The sequence below is a fragment of the Lithobates pipiens genome, unplaced genomic scaffold, assembly GCF_037356315.1.
Source record: "Lithobates pipiens isolate NorthernLeopardFrog02 unplaced genomic scaffold, aLitPip1_a1.2 Scaffold_13, whole genome shotgun sequence".
Lineage (NCBI taxonomy): Eukaryota > Metazoa > Chordata > Amphibia > Anura > Ranidae > Lithobates > Lithobates pipiens.
This window is the reverse complement of record NW_027507718.1, coordinates 103,799,267-103,825,947: the sequence shown is the minus strand read 5'-3', so window position 1 is coordinate 103,825,947 and position 26,681 is coordinate 103,799,267. Positions and strand designations below refer to the sequence as shown.

Genomic DNA, 26,681 nt, shown 5'->3' with positions numbered 1-26,681 from the left:
TCTTTTTTAATTTTGACCCTTCCCCATTGTATGTATGCCCCTCTGAACACAGTCTTAAGAGCCTTCCGCTGGAAAGAGAGAGGGAGAGAGAGAAAAACAGCATTGTTTTCAGTTTTCATGATCAGATATGAAGTTATAAATCATAGCGCATAGTGCCATGCTTATAATAGTTACAAATTAAATCACAAAATAAATAATTGTGCAGAGATCCAAAAGGCTAAATTACCTTTCCTAATTGTAGCGGTACCCCTGTAGCGGCTGCTGAAATGTTGGATTGTCTGTCGCCCTGCCCAGCCCGGCATTCACCTATCAGACACTCAGAGACACAGCACAGTCCATATGCTTTGGTTTTTTTGTTTTATTGAGGGGATTGAACTTGGATGAGTTAAGGAAAATATGGGATGCCCAGTAGAATTGGTAGCACTTGCTTGGGACAACTATATACAATCCAGTATATACACTCCATTTCTCCTCCTGCATATCACTTCCTCTCTAATCTTCAGGTCTTTCTCCTCCAGCGTATCGCTTCCTCTCTAATCTTCAGGCACAGCTAGCTCAAAGTGGTTAGGCCTGACACTGGCTCAGCCAGGCCTTTAGCAATTGCCCTTTGCAGGCAGGGACCGCGGGCCCCTATAGTGTAGCAAAATAGAAAGTCTCTGGTGCTAGCTGTCCTACACGAGCTACTGAGCTCAGTAAGCCATCTTCAGGCCACTTTCACCACAGTCCACTCTTCTGATTCTGCACCCATCTCAGCCTATGCCTCACTCTGTGCCTCACTCCCCAGCCCTCCTGGCTGCGACCAGTTGTCCTCCCAGGAGTCTCTTTGCAGTGCTCTCCCCTGCTGTCCTCTCTTTGCTCTCTCTTGTGCCTATGGTCCAGGACCTCTTCATGCGTTCCTGAAGGTGGTCTTGACTGCACCCAAGCCCAGGCCCAAGGTCACATTCCCCAGACTAGGGATCTCCCTCAAAGGCCCTGGGCAGCTTCCCCATTCTCTCACTCCAGCTTTTCTACCCAACTACTCCTCCCCAGCTGGGCTAACCCTAGGTATTTAAGGAGACATGCCCCCTGCCAATCCAGGTTGGGGATTGGTCAGGGCCCCCTAAAACACCCCAGACAGCTCCACCCTTCCACTCTCTTCTCTCTTTACAGAACATTCCAGCAAACTCTGGAAAGAAGAGAGAGGAGGTCTCAGTGATCCTGCCTGTGAGTCACCAGCTGCTATCCTGAGCCACTCCCAGCCTAGAATTAAAAGAAAAGAGGCCTAGCAACCAGCCAGGCCTGCTTAAATGTACCTATCCTAACAAAGAATCCTACCTCTAGCACCTACCTACCTAGAGGGTGCTACATAATGAAACCACTTTTCAGGTTCCCTGTGGTACTAGTTATGATAGGAAGTTAAACTATCTGACAATGCTGTATACTTCACAGTGTTGAACCTCTAAGGTCTGAGGACATTTTAATCAGCTCAAAACTAGTAGCAGCCAGCTCATGACAGCTCTCATCTGTAAGGTTACAGCAAAGCAATCCTTTCCTTTAAAAAACTCCCCCATCACTAGTGTCTTGTCCAGTGCTTGTATGCCTCTTGACGTTCTTCTTCCCTTTAGATAGACATAGTGTATTGGCCTGATGATGTTATGGAAGAAAACCCTGCCTTACGCATTACGTCTGTAATGGATTTCATCATAGACCGATGATAAAGTTATTTATAGTGTCAATTACTGTTTGGTTGCTGGTAAGTTCAGTGAGAAGGGTGACATTGAGATACCACATTCATTCAGACTACACGGCCATGAGCACATCTAGGGAGCGCAAGAATCGGAAGCGGACTGATCATATAAGAGAGCCAATGTCAACAGTAGGACTCCCCTCAAGAACATAGTGGCTAGTGAAGAAATATACAACTATAGGATCAGTAGTGAAGTAGAAGGTATAGTTTGTGTCCTGTGGATGTAGGATCCACTACATAACTATTAGTTGGTGGGAGAAGTTTTTTTCTTAAAAAGGGTTTATTTGAGTATATGGAACAGAAGTTGTGTCGGAGGAGGTAAGGTTTAAGAGTGAAATAAAGTTACATCCAACCAAAATAGTGCCTTCCAAGAGCTCATGTAAGACTTAAAGGTAGTGTTTGGCTGTAGTAGTCTGATTTTGTATAGGTCATATACAGGACACATTCAATAATAAGGGGCTTCAGGGCTCTCCGTTAGTCAAAAGTATGCTCGGAGAGGTCAGAATAATTGAGGTACAATCAAAGCTAAAGAATCTGAACTCTGGCTGTTTGCATAATTTCCTCTCTTGTTCTGAAGAAGTGGACCCGGGAGATAACATTCCATGATCTGGCAGAGTCAGAATGTTTAAGACACAGGGTCATGTAGACAGGGCTGTCTTAATGAGTGGGCACAGCTGGGCACTGCCCAGGGGCCCCAGCTGCATGGGAGGCACCTTCACTTTCCCCAAAGCAGCTGGTCCTTGAGCCCATGCTGCCCCAAAATTGAGGGCCCCATGGTGGCACTGAGAGTGATGGATACACAGGGGAGGCAGGCTGGCAGCGGTGCGCTGTGCTGTGCAGAACGATATCTATTATTTCACAGCCAGCAGGGAGGGGCAGGGACAATTTTATTTGGGTACAGCATCGCAAAACCGTGCGAATGGCAGTTAAAGCGATGCAGTGCCGTATCACAAAAAATGGCCTGGTCATTAAGGAGGCAAATTCTTCCGGTCCTTAAGTAGTTAAAGGGAGAAGGAAGGAAACCTGTGGGTCCTGGATAGCATCTTCAACAGGAAGAGCATGGTTGGGCATCGGTGAATGCGAGCCCATATGAATCTATATGTGACAAACTTGTATATAGCACATGATTCTCTGGCTTGTTCTCCTGCACCAAAAAACAGAGAAATGCCCTTCTGAAGAGTCACTTTTAGTCGTGCTGGGTGGGTAACAGGAGGCAATTCTACCCCTGTGAACCATGTTGAGCAGAGAAGGAGGCGTCAGAGTGTTCTAGAATTAAATATTTTCTCGGCTTCAGCAGGTACTCGACATTCACACTTCTGTCCTTACCATTTGCCCCCTGACCACAAACATCTTTAAAGCTAGAAAATGTCTAATTATGAGAACTTCCAACCTTTGAGATTTTCCCTCGCAGCTTGGAAAACAACCTCTACATGGCTCTTTTTTAGCTCTTCAATTGCCTCTAATGCTGTTTTACAGTGTCTTTACTGGAACTGGCTAATCGGTCTGATGTTCTTCTTGTCTGCTGTGCACTAACACCTGATACACAGGGCATTTGCAACAAACAGTTATTCTCCAACATGAAAAGCAATGCTGTGTTCATCAACACCAGCAGGTAAGAAATCTGAATGTATCATTTTGTACATAGACATTGTAAGGAACTGGAACGTTATCACACACTGACTTATTCAGTAAGGCATTAATGATGTACAAAATGTAGGTACTCATAGCAAGCAGTGAGGTGTGGTTAACTATTTTAGATCAGTGATGAATTTTGATTGACAAGAGTTCCAGCATTTCAAACAAACACCAAAACATAACTGAGGTCATGCTCTGTAAACTGAACTACATGCTAGCCCAGAAAAAAAATGTCATTTAATGAGTTGTAATCAAAATAAGGCACAGTGCAGCCTCATTTGACAATTGTGTTATGCAAAAATTGAAATTTTTACAGTAACAGTTAAACTTGCATCGTCAAGCTGCCATTTTCCACTGCAAGTTTGACTTTGGATTTGTGGCTATTGGGCAACAGATCTTTTACTTAAAGCAAACTTTACCCGATTTTAAAATTAAAAATAAAATACAAAAATAAACATCTACAGTGTCTTGCAAACGTATTGACCCCCCTTGCATTTTTTACCTATTTTATTACATTACAGCCTTTAGTTAATTTTTTTTTAATCTGAATTATATGTGATGGATCAGAACACAATAGTCTAAGTTAGTGAAGTAAAATTTGAAAAATATATACATAAACCTATTTTTCAGAAATAAAAAAAATTATAATTGGCATGTGCGTATGTATGTACCCTCTTTGTTATAAAGCCCATTAAAAGCTCTGGTGCAACCAATTACCTTCAGAAGTCACATAATTAGTGAAATGATGTCCACCTGTGTGCAATCTAACTGTCACATGATCTGTCATTACATATACACACGTTTTTGAAAGGCCCCAGAGGCTGCAACACCTAAGCAAGAGGCACCACTAACCAAACACTGCCACGAAGACCAAGGAACTATCCAAACAAGTAAGGGACAATGTTGTTGAGAACTACAAGTCAGGGTTAGGTTATAAAAAAATATCCAAATCTTTGATGATTCCTAGAAGCACCATCAAGTCTATCATAACCAAATAGAAAGAACATGGCACAACAGCAAACCTGCCAAAGGACGGCCGCGCACCAAAACTCATGGACCGGACAAGGAAGGAATTAATCAGAGAGGCAGCACATAGACCTAAGGTAACCCTGGAGGAGCTTCAGAGTTCCACAGCAGAGACTGGAGTATTTGTACATAGGATGACAATAAGCCATACGCTCCGTAGAGTTGGGCTTTAACCACTTCCCGACCGCCGCACGGGCAGGCATATTGGTGTACAGGTACGTCCATTTTAATATGCCGCCCTGCCATCGCGTTTGCACCGCTAACGGCACACTTGCATGCCGGTCGGGGCCCCCGTGAGTCCGGTTGCGGGTCCTGCGGACTCGATCACCGCAGGGAAACCCGCGATCGTCTCACGGGGCGGCTGAACGGAGAGATGCTGTTGTAAACAGCATTTCCCCGTTCTGCCTAGCAACAAGTGACGCTAATCTCTGCTCCATGTGATTGGAGCAGAGATCAGTGTTCACTAACACAAAGCCCAGCCCCCCACAGTTAGTAACACGTCCCTAGGAACACTTAACCCCTACACTGCCAACCCCTGGTTAACCCCTTCACTGCCAGTGTCATTTACACATTTGTATAGCATCGATTGCTGTATAAATGACAATGTTCCCAAAAATGTCCGATGTGGCCGCCATAATGTCGCAGTCACAATAAAAACCGCTGATCGCCGCCATTACTAGTAAAAAAAAAATTATTAATAAAAATGCCATAAAACATAAAAAAAGCTATAACTTTTGCGCAAACCAATCAATAATCACTTATTGAGATTTTTTTTACCAAAAATATGTAGAAGAATAGGTATCGGCCTAAACTGAGGGAAAAAACGTTTTTTTATATATTTTTGGGGGATATTTATTATAACAAAAAGTAAAAAATAATGCGTTTTTTTCAAAATTGGCACTCTATTTTTGTTTATAGCGCAAAAAATAAAAACTGCAGGGGTGATCAAATACCACCAAAAGAAAGCTCTATTGGTGGGAAAAAAAGGACATAAATTTTTTTTTGGGAGCCACGTCGCATGACCGCGCAATTGTCAGTTAAAGCGACACAGTGCCGAATCGCAAAAAGTGGTCTGGTCTTAAGCCAGCAAAATGGTCCGGTCTGAAAGTGGTTAAGGCAGAGTGGCCAGAAGAAAGCCATTACTTTCAGCAAAAAACAAAATGGCATGTTTTGAGTTTGTGAAAAAGGCATGTAGAAGACTTCCAAAATGTATTGAGGAAGGTGCTCCGGTCTGACGAGACTAAAATGTAACTTTTTAGCCATCAAAGAAAACGCAATGTCTGGTGCAAACATAACACATCACATCACCCAAAGAACACCATCCCCACAGTGAAACATGATGGTGGCATTGGATCATTGCTTTACCCAGGTTCCCTGATCCAGTGTTTTTCTCACCCAGCATTCATATCTAGCAGCCTACCCAACAGGAATATTCTTGAGCAAAACCTGTACCACTCTGTGTGTGATTTGAGGCTAGGACAGAGGTTCACCTTCCTGCAGGACAATGACCCCAACACACACTGCTAAAGCACTTGAGTGGTTTAAGGGGAAACATGTAAATGTGTTGGAATGGCCTAGTCAAAGTGAAGACCTCAATCCAGTAGAAAATCTGTGGTCAGACTTAAAGATTGCTGTTCACAAGCGTAAACCATCCAACTTGAAGGAGCTGGAGCAGTTTTACAAGGAGGAATGGGCAAATATCCTAGTGGTAAGATGTGGCAAGCTCACAGAGACTTATCCAAAGCGACTTGGAGCTACGATAGCGGCAAAAGGTGGCTCTACAAAGTATTGACTTTAGGGGGGGATGAATAGTTATGCACATTGACTTTTTCCATTATTTTGTCCTATTTGTTGTTTGCTTCACAATAAAAAAAAAAAAATCTTCAAATTTGTGGGCATGTTCTGTACAGTAAATTATGCAAATCCTCAAATAATCCATGTTAATTCCAGGTTGTGAGTAGGGGTGAGCTCCGACGTGTTCGCACACTCCACTTGCAGAGCCTGCCAGGAAGTCAGCGCAGCGCTGCGCTAAGCACGGGCAGTGAGACATTGCCCGATCTCTGCTGCCACGCATCGGGGCAATGTCTCACTGCCTGTGATTAGCGCAGCGCTGCGCTGATTTCCTGGCGGGCTCTGCACGTGGAGTATGCGAACATGCCCGGAGCTCATCCTTAGTTGTGAGGCAACAAAACACGAAAAATGGCAAGGGGGTATGAATACTTTTGCAAGGTACTGTAGTTGAAGAAAAGATTCTGTTTTCGACACAATCATACGATAATCTGGTCGTTAGTACACAGCTTTCGTCCTATTAATTTATTTATTTTTTCAAAATGGTCAAAGACTAAATTTTTTCTCATACGATACCAGATCATACAATTTTGGTTTATCAGTACAGTTTTTGTCTGAAAATACAATACAAATACATTACATCACTTCCTAATTTTTATTTACGAGAATTTATGTATGAGAATTTACATACTTTAGTAACCTATTCCTTTTCGATATAGAGACCAGCATGCAAAAAACAAAACAAAAAAAAGCAGACGATCATTCATCCGATAATCTCATCATGTGTATGGAGCTTAAAGAGGAAGTAAACCCTGATGGGTTTACTTTTTCTTTGTCTCCCTGCAAAGGTAAAGCATAATGGACTACTATGCATCGCATAGTAGTCCATTATGTGTCACTTACTTGACACAGGAGCCAGCGAAGTCACCGCTGTCCCCTGTAGTTCCGAGCGTCCATCTTCTTGGTAGGTCTCGCTGCTCCGGCGCTGTGATTCGCCGGAGCAGCGATGACGTCACTCCCGTGCATGCGCACGGGAGCCGGCACTCGTGGCATATCGCCGCGATCTGCGGCTTGCCCAGTGCGCCTGCACGCCGCTGTCTACGGCGCATGCACCGTAGACAGCGGTGGCTGTCTTCAGGTAAATATCTCCTAAACCGTATAGGTTTAGGAGATATTTCTTGGACCTACAGGTAAGCCTTAATCTAGGCTTACCTGTAGGTCAAAGTGGTTTGTAAGGGTTTACAACCACTTTAAGACTTGATTTTCCCGAATTGATGGCTAAAGATCATCATCTCTCTGAACTGAAGTGTGTCTTTGGGTTTTAATATGTATCTTTACCACACAGGGGAGCTGTGGTAAACCAGGAAGATCTTTACCAGGCTCTGGTAACTAAACAGATTGCAGCTGCTGGTCTTGATGTTACAGTGCCAGAACCCCTTCCTACAGATCATCCACTTTTCAAGTTGAAAAATTGCGGTAAGTGTTGCTGTACCTAAATATTTGTGAGCCTTTTCAAATCTCAGTAGTATTAAACCCTCAGCATTTTTCATTTGAATAACAATGAACAATAAAATAAGCATTCCCAGTAAACTATAATACAATTCTTACCTCAGCACTAGGGATGGGCTCGGGCATGTTTACACACTCCACGTGCAGAGCCCGCCAGGAAGTCGGCACGGTGCTGCGCTAATCACAGGCAGTGAAACATTTCCCGATCTCTGCAGCCGCACATCCGGAAAATGTCTCACTGCCTGTGATCAGCGCAGCGCCAACTTCCTGGCGGGTTCTGCACGTGGGCTGTGTGAACACGCCGGAACCCAAGGGTTTACAACCACTGTACAATGTTCAAATTTCTTTGAAGCAAAAATTTGCTAAGTAGGTGTCCCTGACCGTCCCCATCCGACATCCTTCAACTAAAAAAAGGAATGGGCCAAGCTGAAAACTATCAGATAAACAGTGCTGAATCCAATGAGATGCAGTTGCTGATCGAGTATTCTAATGCCCCGCACACACGGTCGGATTTTCCGTCAGAAAAAACTTGGATGGTTTTTCTGATGGAATTCCGCTCAAGCTTGGCTTGCATACACACGGTCACACAAAAGTTCTCTGAACTTTCAACCGCCAAGAACGCAGTGACATACAACACTACGACGAGCCAAGAAAATGAAGTTCAATGCTTCTGAGCATGAGTCGAATTGTTTCCGAGCATGCGTAGGAATTTTGCGTGTCAGAATTTGTACAGATGATTGGAATTTCCGATCGGAACTTTTTCCAACCGAAAAATAGAGAACCTGCTCTGTCTTTTTTTCTGGCTAAATTTCTGGCAGTAAAAGTCAGTTGGAGCATACACGCGGTCCGAATTTCTGACCAAAAGCTCACATCGGACTTTTGCTGGCAGAATTTCTGATCGTGTATACGGGGCTTTACAGTCACTAGTGTTGGCTGTCAGAATACAATAGCCTAGCAGGGGAGATTTGTCCATCCACGCTGTTAGCCTGGATGGAGGAATCTGTTGACTGCAGACTGGCGAATAAAAATCTATCATTATATGGCTAGCTTTAGTCACCCCGGTTCAAATTTTCTGACTTTATGTTGTATTTGAAAAAAAAGTCTTGCGTCTTTTAAAAGATGTTACCAGCCATCTTTAACATGAGAAACCTTGTCCCGGCAGCCAATAAGAGGGCATACACCACAGGGAAATTTTAGGGGGGGGGGAAGCCTCCCCTTTTTTTTTTCTTAATATTTTTAGTTTTCCCTGGACTCATGTATACTTATTAGCCAATTTGGAGAGGACTGGAATCAAATCACTGAGGAGGAAGTCATATTTTTTTATATAGTTTAATAAATATGCTATTTTAAATTACGCAAGTATAAAATATATTACACGTTTATTTTATTATATAATATATTTTAGAATCAGTAATAAAATAATAAATTGTATTATTTTTTTTATTTATTGCAGTCATTCTTCCCCACATTGCCAGTGCCACTATGGAAACCCGGAATGCCATGGCTGCACTTGCAGCAAATAATCTTTTAGCAGGATTGAAAGGTGATCCAATGCCCAAAGAAGTGCCACTGAGCTAGTAGAAACTGGAACATTACATCCACTATATTTACCAGTTAATAATTAACAGCAGCAATGAGGCTGACTGGTGATGTAGCCTGTAACTGCCACAAATTGAATGCTGCTCACAGGTTTTCTATAGACTAAAAGGAAAATATTTAGGAAGTCATTCTTATAGCCTTCCCTCTATGTGGGTTACAGTATATTACTAATTATTTTCTAACCTAATGTAGTTCTTAAAACATGTTGGTTACTTGGCTAAGGTGGAACACTAGAAATTTATATACATGTATTGGAATTACATATTTAAAATCCAAGTTATGTAATAGCTGTTGAGGTTCACCCGCTCTATTTGTGGAAAGGGGATGGGAAATTAAAAATCTTATATTTGTCACCAGAACAGGACTAGCGGGAAATTCTTCAATTGTGAAGTTTCCTCAACAATTGTATAAGAGGAGATTTCCCTTGGGCCTCTTTTCATACTTGTCCTGCGATTTGGGACTGCAAAGTTGCATGACAAGTCTTACCCCATGATTTTCAATGAGTACCATTCATATCTGTGCGACTTCAAAATAGTCCCTGTACTACTTTGGTCTGACTTTGATGCGAGTTACGCGGGCATTCCCTGAAATCACATCACGGCCACTAAATTCAGCAACTTTGGTGTTGCGGTAGTGTGAAAGGGGCCTAACTTCTTGTCTTCGGGACAGGAAGTGAGGGAAAATCTCCCAAAAGAGCCACAGTCAGATAGCACACTGTATTAAAAAAAATACAGGGCATTTGGAAAATAGCGGCAGTGCCAAATGTACAACTCCCTGTGGTCGCTATGCAGAAGGGAAGCCTCACAGGCCCCAAAAGGTTCTTGTAATCACTTTATTAGCAGTGATTGGGGGTTATTTACGAATGTCAAATCCACTTTGCACAGCAAGTACACTCACCCTAAATCTGAGGGGGACATGCAAGGAAAATAAACAGTATTTTAGCTTGCATATGATTGTATGATAAAATCACCAGAGCTTCCCCTCATTTCAGATCTACCCCTTAGATTTACAGCGACTGCACTTCTAAGTGCACTTTCAGTGTAAAGTGGATTTGCCTTTCATAAATAACCCCCATTTTCACCTTTCACAGGTATGAGATATGCATATTTGCATTGTGCCAAGCTGGATCATTATAGACCTAAACTTCAGCTGTAACCCAACCCTAACTATTTACACTGATCTCCTAACCCAGTGTTTCTAAACCTTTTTTTCAGGCAAGACACCCTTTAAAAAATTATAGACAATCTCAAGACACCATTTAAAAATTATGGACAGTCTCGAGGCATTCCATTCTAAAATAGAAAAACTATTCTAATAGTTTTAGATAATTTAGCAACATCCACACATATAGGACACCCGAAGTTATAGAGGTGATTTATTCTTCCAAAGCGAATAGACTTTTGCAAACTGGTACTGACTAATATGCCAATGTTTCTTCATCACTCATCTAATGAGACCCCAGTGCTGATGGAAAGGGGCAGGGGAGGGTCAAACAAGGATGATATGCAGGCAACTGACATCCTCCCAACAATTGATGAAGCCATTGGTCTTTAGGACACCGGCAGCTAGAAGGTTGTAATGGTGCACAATGAAAACCTGTGGCTTCTTGTAACTTAAAGGCAGGCTTCAGCCACACACCGGCTTTTGCACAGGCTTCCCTGTGCGTCTTTTGGTCCATTTTCAGATCCAAATTCAGCCAAAAATTCAAGCTGAAATCAGACTTGAAACGGTAAACAGGGACGCATCGGACCCCTGATGTGAGCCACATGCGAAGATAGTGTGAACCCAGCCTGAAGATGAACCTGGAATTTAGCTCCTTAAACCCTAAATTAAAACTAAATTCTATTAACCCAAACATAAGCTCATTAATAAAGTATCAGGGCTGAATGCTCCCAGTCCTGCTTCATATGCCCCTGCTGAATCTAACCCTGGGGATTTGCCAGCACTAAAATTAACAGCACCAAATCCTCCTATTCTTCCACCATGCACTATTGCGCATAACACTCAAAAGCCTTTCCTGTGCATGTATATCGATCGTCTTGCTGCTTTTTTCATATATTACATTTTATTTCATGCAATAAAACAATGAATTCATCTTAAGTTTGTTCTGTGTTTTTGATAATTATGCATATATACAATACAGTATATACTAATAATAATGTAAAAGGGAAAGAAAGTATGTGTGCATAGAACTACATTTATACTGTATGTACTCCAGTGATAGCTCCTTCATAACTTTGTGAAACATTAGAGGAAATGTGTGGGATAGCAAAAAAAAATAAACACACATACTCACCTCTATGCTGTAGCATGCTCCAGCTGCCCCCGCCACCTCTAAGACCTGAGAACTGAGCAATCACATGACCGCTGATCGCTCAGTTCTTGGGTCTGCTCTGAGCAGAGAGTGATGATTATCAGCCATTGCTCTGTGTTCTGCCCCTCCGGTACTCACTGGAGCGATGTGCTGTAAAGAGGGTGAGAGCAGCTGGCTCAGGCTTTCAGTAGCTTGCTGGGAGGCTGAGCCAACTGTCCGTCAGGATCCCTGGAGAGCCTAGACCGGCTCAATGCTGAATTTGGGTCACAGGAGTCCTGAAATATGTGCACTCCTGTAACCCAGGAGAGAAGTATGGCCAAAAAACTCTGACATACTTCTATTCAAAAATGTGTTTTACAAGATATTGGTTATGGTGCTTCAGAAAATCAATAGTACTTTATTTAGATTAATAAAATCTCAGGGCCACAGAAAAAAAATAGAAAAGTGGTCCCATGGGATTGTCACCCCTTATACCCTTGTTTCATTTATGGGCAACATACTTAAGAGCCCTTTCACACCGAGCCATGGGTGGCGTCGGCGGTAAATCGGTGCTATTTTTAGAACCGCTTTATCGTCGTTTTATGCCGCCGGAATGGCGTTTTGTCGGTGGTAGTGCAGCGCTGCCCCATTGAATTCAATGGGGAGCAGCGGTGGAGGAGCGGTGAGTTCATCGCTCCTTCCCCCGCACCAAAGAAGCTGCTGGCAGGACTTTTTGTGATGCCCTGCCAGCGCACCGATCCAGTGTGAAAGCCCCCGGGCTTTCACACTGGAGTGAAAGGAGACATTTTTCAGGCGCTATACAGGCGCTATTTTTAGTGCTGTATCACCCGAAAAACGCTGGCAGTGTGAAAGGGGTCTAAAGATTAACTCCACTTTTGTTGAGAAGAAAAAACATTCTGCTTTGGGTGATCTATGTACATTGCAAGGAGTTTAACAATGTAGATTCCTACCTGTTGTTATACTGAAGTAATAGCTGTTTGTTTATCTCTTTCCATGTGCAGAGTAAATGTGATTGGGAGTGACTTTATGATTTATCAATCAGCTGCTGCACCCGTCTCTGAGGAAAGTGGCAGGGTCTGCATCCCTTTAGCCGTGATTAACCATTTGGGAGTATCTCACCAAAACTGAAACGTTTGTTGCAGAGGATGCCAAAATCTGATATGTATCTTAGTACAGACTTTTGGGAAAATGAGTGAACCAATCCCACAAGCAGGAAATTACATTTCTGAGGGGCATTCTGTATACAAACTGTGTACAGAATGCCTCCAGATTTGCATATTGGATTACATTTTACAGCATTACAGATTGAGAAGGAAAGATCGTTTTTTAAATATTGTTATAATACAATATGGCTTGTGTCGCAGTTTTATATGCCAGTGTTTCTCAACTCCAGTCCTCAAGCCGCCTCAACAGGTCATGTTTTCAGGATTCAGATAAAATGGCTGTGGTAATTACTAAGGCAGTGAAACTGATCAAATCACCTGTGCAAAATAATGGAAAGCCTGAAAATATGACCTGTTAGGCTGGATTCACACCTATCCAGTTTTAGTGTATGATAAATATTTTTTTTATTTTTGTATTTTTTTTCCTACGAAAGTCGAGTTGCGCTTAAAGTCAAAGGTTATAAAGTGGTATCATTTGAAACTGATTTCTACGGCTATTTGCTGCTTTTTGTTGTTTTATTTAGACCCCTTTCACACTGGGGCACTTTGCAGGCACTACATCGCTAAAAATAGCGCCTGTAAAGCGCCCTGAAATCATCCTGTATCCTGCTCATTGAAATCAACGGGGGCAGTGCGCTATACCACTGGCAAAGTGCTGCTGCACCAGCACTTTGCGGGTGGTTTTAACCCTTTTTCGGCCACTAGCGGGGATTAAAAGTGCTCAGCTAGCGGCCGAATACCTCTGCAAATACAACGCCAAAGCGTCGCTAAAAATAGCAGTGCTTTACCGCCGACGCTGCCCCCACCCCAGTGTGAAAGGGGCCTTAGGGATCTAAGACCCCTTTCACACTGAAGCGCTCTTTTTTGCACTTAGCTGTGCTTTTTGGGTGCTAGCGGGTCGCTTTTTTAAGGTCATGTGCTTTTTACAGTGCTCCAAACACACCCCAAAGATGCTGCTTGTAGGACTTTTTCTACCACCCCCCAGTGTGAAAGCACAAATGAATGGGAGGCAGTTGTCAGATGCTTTTCAGACATTATTTTTAGCGTTTAAAAGCCTGAAAACTGCCTCGGTGTGAAGGGGATCTTAATGTGTGTATGGGAGGTTATTGGGTGTCCAATCCATTGTGTATGGCACAGATATGTGCAGTTCAAGGGTTAGTCAGAAATGTTTGCTGAGGTTTTCATGAAGTAGCGCTCGCTTACACTAGATGGCGCTGTGGTCTCACGTAGAGTGGATGGAGCAGCCCTGATCTTGAGGCTCGGGGAAGAAATGCATTTGACCTGTTTGCAGTCACAAGAGCTCCTCCTCCTCTCCGGCTTTCTCCTTCCTATTTGTAGCAGGCAATGAAAGCAGCGCAGCAGCTCATGAAGGTGTTTGTGACTAGAAGGCTACCCCCGGAGGGGCAGAAACTTTTATCCCAAGCTGAAAAGTGAGTGTCCTTCGAAGCTGCTTTACTATTTACTGCATGCAGTCGGTGTTCATTTATTACACCCAACCAGGTTCAGGGGGAAATGGTATATAGAGGGAGTTTAATAAAACTGGAGCACAGCTGTGCAACCAATCAATTATCTTCAGCCTGTTCAGAGAATAAAAGAAGGAAGCGGATTGGTTACTATGCTCCATTCTTGGAAATAACAGTTGCCAGGGGTTCTGCGTTTTATGAACAGTGGAAGCCCATCAGAAATTGTCATAAGAATTAATGTAAAAATTAAATATTATTATTAATAATTTTTAATAAGCTTATGTTTCTTCTTCCACTTCCTGGTTTCCCGAGGCACTGGGAACATAGCCAGGACCTCACAGCCGCTACCTCGGAAGACCACGTTACCAATGTTGCAGTGGACTGTCACATGATCTTGTACATGCACCATGCAGTATTTTGGCTGGCTTGTTGAAGTATAACAGGCCATATCAGATCTTTTATGATCTGTACGAGACCTGGCAGCACAAGTGATCTGAGGCAGGGTGTTAAGGATAGGTTTAGACATCCCATGCGATCAATGGTTCAGCTGCCATTTCCAGATATGGTTTAGAGGCAACATTTTTTTTGAGCCAGCAGGGAACGTAAAAAAAAAAAAAAAAATTTAAGAAAAAAAAATAATGGCGTGGTGTTCCCTCTCCCCAATCCATACCCGAAGGACCTGGTATGGATTGGAGAGGGACCCCACGCAGTGTTTTTTTTTTTTTCCAATTATTGGGATTCAGATGCGTTCCCATAAAAGGCAATGAGCCAGGAATTCACATCTGAATCGCACCACAGTGCTCGGAAAATGCACAGGACACTTTTTAACTGCTTGTGTGTGTGTGTGTGTGTGTATATATATATATATATATAGATAGATATAGATATATAGATATATATATATATATATATATATATATATATATATAGATATATAGATAGATAGCAGCTCCAAGTACACGATCCTGCATTTTCGGGTCTGAGGCACGCAGGCACCCCCACCATCAACCCATTCCTACTGTGATTGGACACAGAGGGAACCAATCAGCAGGAGTTGATGTCCACCAGAACACGCCGATCGGGACACAAGCAGAACAGCGGTCTGCCTATGTAAACAAGGCAGACTGCCATTCTGTCAGTAGGGAAGGTATTGATCCTGTGTTTCTGCCTTCCCATAGTACAAGCACCTTCCCCACAGTAACCAAGCATATTTAACTGCTTGCCAACCATATACGGCGGCAAGGCGGCTCCCCTGAGCAGAATTGCATACCTGTACGTGATCCTGCACTTCTAGGCCTGGAGCATGCTGCCGGCCAATCAGCGGGTCCAGCAGACTCTACATCCGCTGGGACGAGCCGATCATTCTGACTAGGTAAACGAGGCAGATTGCCGTTCTGTGAGAAGGGACAGTAGTGATCCTGTGTTTCTGCTAAGCAGGAACATGGCCTTCCCACAATACAAGCACCACCCACATAGTTACAAAGCATAGGAACACTTTTAACCCATTGATCGCCCGTTAACCCCTTCCCTACCAGTGTCATTAGTACAGTGACAGTGTATTTTTAGCACTGATCAGTCTATTAGTATCACTGGTCCCCAATGTTGCAGTCCTGCTATAAGTCATTAACCACCGCCATTACTAGTAAAATAAATAAATAAAAATTCCATAAATATATCTCATAGTTTGTAGAGTTTATAACTTTTGCACAAACCAATTAATATACGCTTGTTTTTTTTCTTACCAAAAATATGTAGCAGAATATATACTGGCCCTAAATTGATGAAAAAATTAGATTTTTACTAAATGCGTTTTATAGCAGAAAGTAAAAAAATATTTATTTATTTTTATTTATTTATTTATTTTTTTCAAAATTGTCTCTCTGTAGTTTTTATTTTTGGTGTTATATTTAAAAAAAAAAAAAAAAATAATCAAATGCCAACAAAAGAAAGCTCTATTTGTGGGGGAAAAAAAAGAACAAAAAAAATCATATCAATGTTGCATGATTGAGTAATTTGTCATTCAAAATGTGAGAGCACCGAAAGCTGAAAATTGGTCTGGTTGGGAAGGGGGGTTTAAGTGCCCAGTGGGCAAGTGGTTAAACTTCCCTCATTTACACACCAAAGTGTATTCCTTTGATCTAAAGGAGAAATCGTTACAATGTTTATATTTAGTTCCTGGGGCTGAAGAATGTTGTGATACGCAAGGGGGAAAAAATCGCAATAATGATTCTTAACGATTCCTCGTAAAAGTTCTACTATAAATGTGGATTTTAATAAAGACATCTTGTGGATATGATAAATGGCTAACCATTAGGTCTCATACACATAGGCATCCCCATGCAGGCAGTCTCATTCATGTAAATTGGGACGCAGCAACTGCACAGACACAGCCTCTGCTTCCAATCGGACATGTATGTGGTTGCATGTCCCTGAACACAGACAGCGTGAGTTCAGGGACACGCATCTACACAGATGTTGAATTGGGTACAACAGCTGTGTCTGTGGAGTCACTGCGTCCCACTTGACATGAATAGAACTGCCTGCATGGGGATGCACAGAACACTTGTGCATCCCGTATAAGCAAAGACAGCCCAAAACTGAACGTATGGCTTGCTGAACATCAGCTAGTTCAGCAACTGTGCTGAGAAGAATATGGAGACTTCTATCGTTGACCACTCTTCTGAAAATTCCAGGTGTCTTGTATACAGCTCCTCTGGATTAAATAGGTCAGTGGCCTGAAACAAGTGCACAAATTTCCTAATTTACATATTTGTTTCAGTTCAGTAAGTCATAAAGCAGGTGTAGGCAACCTCAGCCTTCCAGCTATGGTGAAATGACAAATGCCATCATGCCTCTGCCTCTAGGAGTCATGCTTGTGATTGTCAGGGTCTTGCAATGTCTCATGGGACTTGTAGTTTCAAAACAGCTATAGGGCAGAGGTTGGCCACACCTGTCATAAAGTATTGAATCCAGTGGCTCAGTAGCCAAGCAGCTAGCAATTTCAGAAGGTGGTCACCAGTGGCAACCCCATATGTCATGGCAAGACTTGTGGGCACAGACCATAGTTGTGATGAACCTAGGTGTGTAACCAGTAAAGTAGAACTGAAGCCATAGCTTGTTTTTTCATTTTGAATAAAGTAGGGAAGGGTTTTACCCTAATGGCAGTAAACATTTGTCTGGTTTGCTTGCTGGGTGTGCTAACTGTATTAACTGTATGTAATCTTGGCTACACAAGCTGACAACACAGGTGAGGTACAATGCTAGACTCTCTTTGACAAGTGTAGTAGCTGGGGTGTGCTGTTGTCAGCTTGTGTTTATGTAAATGAAAGCTCTTCTCTCCAGCTTTATTAATTCATGTCGCAAGTTTACAGTTTTCCACACTCCCTGTTCCCCTCAAAATCAGACTGCAGGTCCAGACTCTGTATGTTATGATGAGGGCGCATGGTATTGCAGAATGGAGAGGTGCAGGGCCCAGTGTTGGCAGTGACAGTTTGGGGCCTAAATGCATGCATGTGTGTGTTTAAAACGTGTTATGTTACGCCTTGCATTAAGGCAGCTAATTAATGTTCAGTTAATACATGTTTTGAAACAGATAAGAGGCATTTACATGGTCTGTACAAAATCTTATTTCTGCAGTCAAGTGTTTCATACAGCTAGCTGCTCAAATCAATGACAGGCTGCGGCTGTACAATGTTAACTACACATCATACTTCGATACAGGGACAGATAAATGGTTGCATCCAGGGGTGCAAGTCTGTCCCTGAATTATTGTAAACACTTTGATGCGCTGTTATCAGCGTGCAGCGGCAGCCTGTCACTGCTTTAGTAACATGCTTTCTTATTTTTTTATTTGTAATTCCTTTATTACCAATTTAAAGTTACAGTCCAAGGTCAAAGTATGCAATCACAATCAATTGAAAAAAAAAAAACACACAGGTAGGGTCACATCAGAAGACAAATGGTACATCATGCCCAGTGTAGCACATTATGGATGGTCATATAATGCTATTACGGATGTATGGATAGTGGTTAGTGCATCACACTGGGGAGCCCAACAAACAATTGTATAACGGACCCAAAACCTATATATTTGAATGTTACAGATACAATGGAGTTGGGTAACTTGGGTTAGAATCTTTTTAACATAACGGGAAACATAACAGGAAATAATGCTTCCCTAGGGCCCATCTTGCCCAGTAATGGAATAACGTAAAAGTCGAAATGTAGACAGGGATATACATCATGATAGAACAACAGAACCCATTATTGAGTCGGGAAGATGAAGGATGGAAGACAGCCAGAAGGGAAAGAGATAATGGGATTGAGTATCTCCAAAGAGGGTAGGAAAGGGGGAAAAAGAGAGTAGATAAAGAGGGCATGCAGTGAGGGAAATTCGTCCAGTGAGTGAAGTGGAATCCAAGAGGTCAGTACGTTTGTGCCATCTCTTGAAGATAGGTGTCAGTGTACATAAAATGATTCCAAGGACGCCAGGTCTTTCGGAAGGTCTCCTCTCGGCTGTGAAAGGTAGCGTTGAGGTCCTCCATGTCTCTCAATTCGTTCACTTTAGAGAACCACAGAGATTTTGATGGGGGTTTTCCGATCTACAACAGAAGGGGATGCATGCCTTGACTGCATTCAGCAGCTGGATTGTAAGGGAGGCCTTATACTTCTTGATCGACCTCTCTGAGAGGTGAAGTAAACAGGCCACAGGGTCCCCTTTCAGGTCAACATTTGTCGGGTGTTTGTCAGTGAAGATCACCTCACGCCAGAAGGGCCTAAGTTTAGGACAATTGCAAAATATATGAAGCATCGTTCCTTCAGCATTTCCGCACCGTCAGCATACACTGGGGACCTAAGGGAAGAAACGATGCAAGGTGGTAGGGACGCTGTACCATCTGGTCCAGATCTAGTAACCTGGATCCTGGTACCTATAGAGGACCATTGGGCAAAATGGAGGGATTATTGAAAGGCTGCGACGGATCGGCTCCTCTGATGACAAATGTGTTCCAATTCCGTGAGCTGGTGGGTTGTGCCCGCAGTCCATAGGCACCTACACAGAAAGTTGCGCAGCTGAATGCCACTCCAGAAATCAAGTGGATGGTCTGCGGAAGATACCCTGGCAGAGGGGGAAAGACGACCGTCAGAATCCACAAAGCCGAAGTCATCCACTGGTGACCAAATGCTGAATATGGGGGTTCTAAAGTCTGGGTGGGAATTCTGAGTGGCCTAGTACTGGTACCATAGGGGAAGGTAGTGGTGACCCTGAGGAATGCCTAAAGGCGTCCCAAGCTACCAGTAGTGTAATTCCTAGTGTAGGATGATGAATGATGGCTTTTGGTAAAGGTGATGTGATCAATGGCCAATTCTTGGCTGTGCCATTAGAGCCCTCCATTTCCATGGCCACCCAATGTTTTGCCTCTGCATGGCAGTGCCAATCCACTAGCCTGGTAAGATGTGCTGCTCTGTAATAGACTTTCACGTCTGGAGGCCCACCCCTCTTCTATGCTTTGCGAGGTGAAGAAGTTGCAGTTTGATACAGGGTTTGCGATGGAACCAAACTAAACCTCTGAACATTGAGTTCAGCCCATTAAAAAACCCGGGAGGGAGGCGAATGGGTGCTTGCATAAGGTACAATACCTTGGGCAATAAGGTCATCTTGAGGGCATTACAACAGCTGAACCACATTAACGTGAGTGAGTGGCAATGGAGGAGATCCACTTTAAGATGGGTAAGAAGTGGAGCGAAGTTTGCCAGGTATAGATTGGATGGATCGGGAGTAATGTCGACACCCAAGTAACGAATCAAGTCAGTCAGCGAGAGAACACTGGGCGTAGTAATTGAATCATATCCCTGTCCCCCATGATATTAAGAATAGACAATTTCGATAAGTTTATTTGAAAAAAGGAGAGATCACTATATTCCTGTAAAGACTGGGGCAATTACAGGAGGGAGGTAAGTGGTTCCGTTAGGAAAAAAAAATGAAGTCATCCGCAAATGCAGCCACCTTGTGCTTCCTCAAAGCTTTTTGAAAGCTGGCCACGCTAGGATCTGCCTGAACCATACATAAGAGAGGCTCCAGGGTGAGAATAAATATCAAAGGGGACAGGGGGCAGCCCTGTCGTACCATTACGAATGTTAAAGAAATCAGATCTCGTCTCATTGACCTTAACCGTAGCCCTGGGGTTAGAATAGAGAGAGAGAGAGTATCCAATTCAGCATGGATGACCAGAGACTAATGTGTTCTAGGGTGGTTCGCATGAAGGTCCAATTTACCCAAAGGCTTTCTCTGTGTCCATAGACGACAAGACAAGAGGCAGATTCGATAACCTTGGCTACTTGGATCAAGTTCACCCCCCCGAATGGTACTATTGCGTGGCTCGCGAAGAGGCACAAAACCTACTTGGTCTCTATAATGAGACTTGGGATATGCGGGAGTAACCTATTGGCCAGAATCTTGGCAAATTATTTCAAATCCGTATTTAGGAGTGCTATCGGGCAATAATTCCCACAATGCAAATGGGTCCTTCCCCCTCCTTTTGGAATAAAGGAGATATAGGCTCTCAATGTGTCTTTTCGGAAAGGACTCTCTGTCCCTGATTGAATTTAGGGCAGAGACCAGTGGTTGAGACAAGGTCTCAAAAAAAACAAACAAAAAAAAAAAAACTTGCAGTAACTTGGCTTTGAGTGAGCCAGAGCCACTCCCAGCTCCGCAACTGTGATAGGCTCCTCCAATTCCTCTTGAAGGAAATGGCATGCCTGAAGAAGCAAGATAGGACTTAGAGGCAGTACCACCACTAGAGGAGGGGTCCGTAGGACGGGAACAGTCCAAATTATAGAGAACTTCACAGAAGGATTTGAACTCCGCCACCATGTCTGAGGAAATATGAAGTTTCTGCCCCGAGGAGCCCATGATATGGGAGATATTGGGTTTTGTATGTGGACCTCGCAGCGCCCGTGCCAGCAATGTACCGGGTTTGTTAGAGAAGTTGTACATTGCACGTTGTGCCCAGCTTTTGCTCTGTTTTGTGGAATAGGAGCGTACGGAACTCCTCACAAGCACTAAGGAGATTTTGATATGTGGTACAAGCGAGGTTAGCCTTATGGGAACACTGCAGACTACGCAGCCAGACAAAAAGTTCCTCCCTGCGCCGAGATCTCTCCCTCTTAAGACAGGCTCCTGTTCTCATCAGCTCACCTCAGACCACTGTCTTGTGAGCCTCTCAGACGACCAAAGGATTAGCGACCGATGCCGCACTAATGGCAAAGTACTCTTGTAAGGTGGCCAGGAGCTCGGGAACAAATCTCTTCCGATTTGGAGCAAGGACTCATCCAGTCTCTAGGACGGCAGGGTCTGAGACACTGGACCCAATAGTCAGATGAACTGAGGCATGGTCTGAAAGAGATGTCAATGTCAGTAGAGACTACCCTGGACAGATCCTTATGCGGAAGCAGAAGATAATCCAGCCGTGAGTAGGTTTGGTGGACCGGGAAAAAAAGGTTTAGGCATGGTCTTGAGGATGTAACAATCTCTAGGGGTCAACCAGATAGAGTATGCAAATCTGCCTTCAGGCATTTGAGGTGAGACTAGGGGAGATGGGAGGAGCTGCGTGATACATCAAGTAAGGGGTCCATGGCAAAGTTGAGGTCCCCCCCCCAAAAAAAAAGACCATCAGCAAATTTCAGGAAGAAGCTTCTGCAGAAATTGCCTGCTTATCAAACACCCTCCCTTTTAGGAGAAGGAAACTGCCCAGCTCATCGGTCTGCTCGAAGGTCCAGGGAACAGATTTGGCCAATAGAATGCTAAACCCCTGGACTTGGAGATGTGAAAGATACTGGTATACTGTGGGGAAACTCCCATTAGTCAGTCTAGGGATTCAGTCACCGCAAAAATGTGTTTCTTGTAAAAAAGCAACTTGAGTCTAACTTTCTGCAGTCCAGCTAGAAGCTGGGAATGTTTTTCTGGAGTATTAAGGCCACACACTTTGAGGGAGGTGACCTTGAGGAGATCTGTGGTTCCACCTGGCCAGAATTTGGGCACAACAGTGTGCGGAGAGCCACCCCGGCTGGAGCACCTCCCCTAGACGAGAGGCAGAGTAGAACTAGAAGAAAGAGTAAAAGGGAATAGAAGAAATAGTATGTAAGAACTAGAGACCCCCCCCCCCCCCCTGTTCAGCACAGAAAGTGCCCAAGAGAGAGTCCACCCTAATTGGGGGTGGTAAGGGCGATGTAAGGAGCCAAGAGCGGGCAGCTATAGGTCGGTAAGGGAAATAACACAGTTGGAGATGCACTGGATAAGGACATTGAGAAACATGGGGGGGGGGGGGGGGGGGTTGATCAACCAGAGTAGCACCATAGTTAGGCACGCAGCTTGTACTAAGGATAGATCTGCACAATCTAATCACCTGACTCTGGGACACCAACCCAGAGGTCCCAAACATGGACACACAGAAACCATAAGAAACAGTATCAGAGCAGGTCATGTAACCCGCCAGATTACCATCTGCATACTAAAAATACATCTACATGACACTGGACAGGCCCCGCTCCCCTTCCAGACAAAATAAAGACCTAAAACTGGGGAGGTTCAGTGGGGGGAGGGGACCGGGCGGATAATGAGCAGACGGGATGCGTGTCCCCACTAGGCATTGCCACATGGGGCTAGCAGCCTAATAACAGAGACTGGCTCGTGTTAAGTATAAATGCCGGGTTATGGGGCCTGTCCATAATCCCCGTCGCCTGTAGGCTAGTCTCCCTGCCCACCACCCCTAGAGGGTGGCGGACAAGGGAGAGTGAACAGACTACAGCAGGAAGACAAAACATATGAAATTGGGTGGTGAGAGCCCAGCGGCCTGACTCAACTGAAACAGGGTATCCAAGCCTCAATCCCAGTGACTCATGCTTAAAGCTGTAAGGTTACATAACCTAGGCACAGTATAGGTAGGTAAACTAACAAAACCATGCAACCCAAGAACATAAGGTACATCAGAGGTACCATAGACCTAGTCCCGAAGTTCACATCAAGCTGCCAGATATCTGGGATGTAGCATAAAGTCACAGACTGCACAGTCTTACCAACCCAACTCTGTGGGGGAAGAGATCAGGCCTCAGATGAAGTCGGGTGGGACCATGGAGCCTCACGACTAGAAGCACGAGACCAGGATCTTGGCAAGTCAAAGCATCTTGGGTAAGCAGAAAGTCAAACCATTTGGGAACACTGATGGTAGGTTTATCAATGAAGCTGAACAAGTCAGGTAGCTGGGGGATTGGAGGTAGAAATCAGATCCCTGCTTCCGCACAATTAGATGGAAAGGTTGACCCCAGCGGTAAGTGGCCTCCGCTTCATGAATTGCATCCAGCAGGGGTTCCATAAGGCCTCGTAGGGCCTGTATTTGCCTGGAGACATCAGGGAAGATCTGAATCATGGCTTCGTCAAAGTCAATGGTGCCCTTGGACCATGCTAAACTTAGGCTCTTCTCTTTAATGGTGAAAAAGTGGATCCTGCAGAGCACATCCTGCATTAGGTCCAGATAAGCACGGCCCTGAGAGGAGGGAAGGGGTGCCCTGGGGCACGGAACTCTCTGGATCCTGTACAGCTCCAACTCCAAGTAGGGGATTTGCTTGATTCTTGAGACATGATTCAAAATGCCTACCACTGTGGCGCGTAAGTCTGGTCCCATGGTTGCCTCCGGAATGGCGCAAAGTCACAGGTTATTGTGCCTGCTGCGATTTTCCTCGTCATCTAGCCACAGTTGAACCTCAACAAGATAGAGCAGCAAGACTTCTGCTGCCATTTCCAGGGTGGTAATGCAGGCATCCGTAGCATTTGAGGACAATTCTAAGTCAGTCACCCGCTCCTCCAGTGTCTACCTGCTGGCAGAGATCATGAAGCTCCTGCGTGAGAGCATTTACAATTGATGTGGCCATGGCTTGTAGATCCTGTTTGGTGGGCAGGCCTGTGACAATGTCCCAGAGGGCTCCCACAGGGTGGCTGCCTGTCCACACCACGTGGACGTCGTCGGAGTGACTTGCGGCGGTGCTATCTTGGATTGAGCCTTGGGAGGGGATATGGCGTGCTGCCGCAAAAAAGTACTGTGTGATCCCGGGTCCCCGTGGTTCCCCAATGCTCAGCGGGTATTTACGGTCCCCCAGGATGAAGGAGAGGCTTGCCTGATTACGTCTGCGGCAGTTTCTCGTCCTCAACCCATGCAGAGCTCTGAGTAGCACTTACTCCTGCTGCTGTTGTCAAGCCACGCCCCCTCAACATGTACATTGTTCCATCATATTTGGGCAGGCGCTGAAGCAATGCAGCAAAGCTTCATTATTACCTGGAGTTTAGTTGTACTTTCACAGCATATTACGATTAATATTGACTATTTGAATCAATGGTGATTCACAGGAATGGTGGCAGTTGCTTTGATGCTTATTACAAAAAACAATTTTTGTTCTATCTGGCACCATCTAAAAATGCAACCAGAGTGAAAATGCATTAACAAAATGAATAGTACTAATCTAAATATGGCCTCGCTGCTGGTCATGAAATCTCTAGAAAGTTCTAAATAGTACTAACTTTATTGAAAGTATACAAACAGGGAAAGGGGGAAGGGTCTTTTCTACACCAGAGATTGTTCTGGCTTTTCAAGAATATTATGAGAACTTAAATTCAATAACCCAAAAAGACCCCTTGTATATTGTCAACAAGAGATCAGAAAAAAACAGAGCCTTTTTAAATCGTTGTGACCTGAAAAAAATACCTCAAGACAAAACTGACCCCCCTGGAAGACCCCATAACAGAAAAAGAAATGCTTAATATGCTCCAAGAGTCTGCGAATGGTAAAAGTCCCGACCCACACGGGTTTTCTATTGCTTTATTATAAAAAAAAATTATGACATCTTGGTGCCTAAAATGGTATCATATATGAATGGAATAGGCACAGATTGGGAAATCTGAAGGGAAGCGCTTGAGGCCGAGATTACAATTATCCCCAAGGAAGGAAAAGACACCTCTTTGTGTTCTAGCTACCGGCCTATCTCCCTACTGAACCCTGATGTAAAATTGCTCGCAAAGATATTAGCGAACCGAATGAAGTCGGTAATGAATGACCTGGTCCATACGAACCAAGTGGGATTTGTCCCTGGTAGGGAGAGTAAGGATAATGGTATTAGAACTCTTTTGGCTATACACAAATTAAAAGCGAGTGGATCCCTGGGGCTACTACTGTGGATAGACTCCCAGGAAGCGTTCAACAGAGTAGACTGGGGATTCATGCAAAACTCTCTGGAGGTAATGGGGGTAGGTCCTAAGATGTTAGTGGATATTCGCACTATATAAACATCCCACTGCGAGGGTTAAAATAAATGGGTCTCTATCGCGCCCCCTTCGAAATGTTCAATGGGACGCGACAGGGTTGTCCCTTGTCCCCTCTACTATTTATTTTAACATTGGAACCTTTGTTGGCCAGGATAAGATCAAATCCTGATATTACGGGAGTGCAAATCGACGATGATGTACACAAAGTAGCGTCATATGCCGATGATATTTTGTGTTAAGTTTCTAGACCTATGATAACCCTCTCCAATTTAATGCATATCTTAAAAATGTATGGCGAAGTTTCAAACTTTAAGATGAACCCCTCAAAATCAGAAATTCTAAATATAAATGTTGCTCCAAAGGAAGTAAGTAGGCTTAAACAAGTTTTCCCATTTATCTGGAGGGAGAAGGAAATTTAAGTATTAAGGGTTAAATTAACACCTACACATGAACTGATGTACCAACATAATTTTATTCCATTAATGAATGATCTAAAAAAACTGAGTTAAATGTTGTCGCCTCCAGACAAAGATCCTGGATTAACGGGATAAATTGTCTGAAGATAATAATACTACCTAAAATATTATATAAAATACAAATGATGCCAATCCTGATCCCTGAATTTATACTTAAATCTACAAAATGGCAGATTTCGTTTTTTAATCTGGATACATAGAAAGCCACGAATAAGTCTGGGAAGAGATTAGGGCTGAAACAACTAATCGATTATGAAATTAATCGATTTACTATTTTCATAATCGATTAATCGGCCAGTAACCTAATGGGTTAAAAAACTAAAATGGGCACTTTATACTACAAAAAGAGCAAATAATCGCTACTGTAAATATTACTTTCACAGTTCTACAGTAAAAAAAATGAGTCCCTTACAGTAGTGATTATCTGCTTTTTTCTAAAATAAAAAAAAAAAAAAAAGGGCTAATTTTTAGTTTTTTTTTTTTTATCCTCATTATCCTCATTATGTTACTAAACGTCTTAGACCTGGTTCACATCTATGTGTTTATTTACAGCTCATTTACATGGTTTCCTATGGGACACGTTCACAACTGAAAGGGTCAGGGTCTTTTAACGCAAAATGGTTCTTTATTGGTTCAATATACTTCAATGGAGAAGCTGCAGAAAAGCATGTAAT

General features: G+C 43.5%; 2 protein-coding genes across 3 annotated transcripts in view; both read left to right on the top strand.

Moving 5' to 3' along the window:
* Positions 1-11,383, top strand: part of LOC143974208 (glyoxylate reductase/hydroxypyruvate reductase-like) — a 40,835-nt gene extending 29,452 nt beyond the window's left edge. Inside the window, exons 7-9 of the mRNA XM_077475362.1 lie at positions 3,203-3,338; positions 7,521-7,651; positions 9,138-11,383. Of these exons, the coding sequence (XP_077331488.1) occupies positions 3,203-3,338; positions 7,521-7,651; positions 9,138-9,262 (392 nt within the window). The 3' untranslated portion in view covers positions 9,263-11,383. The remainder of the gene's footprint in view (positions 1-3,202; positions 3,339-7,520; positions 7,652-9,137) is intronic.
* A 2,647-nt stretch (positions 11,384-14,030) lies between these two features.
* GRHPR (glyoxylate and hydroxypyruvate reductase) overlaps positions 14,031-26,681 on the top strand; it is an 81,681-nt gene continuing 69,030 nt past the window's right edge. For both annotated transcript variants that reach the window (XM_077475364.1, XM_077475363.1), the window contains exon 1: positions 14,031-14,190. In XM_077475364.1, coding sequence (XP_077331490.1) covers positions 14,105-14,190 — 86 coding nt within the window. In that variant the 5' untranslated portion in view covers positions 14,031-14,104. The remainder of the gene's footprint in view (positions 14,191-26,681) is intronic.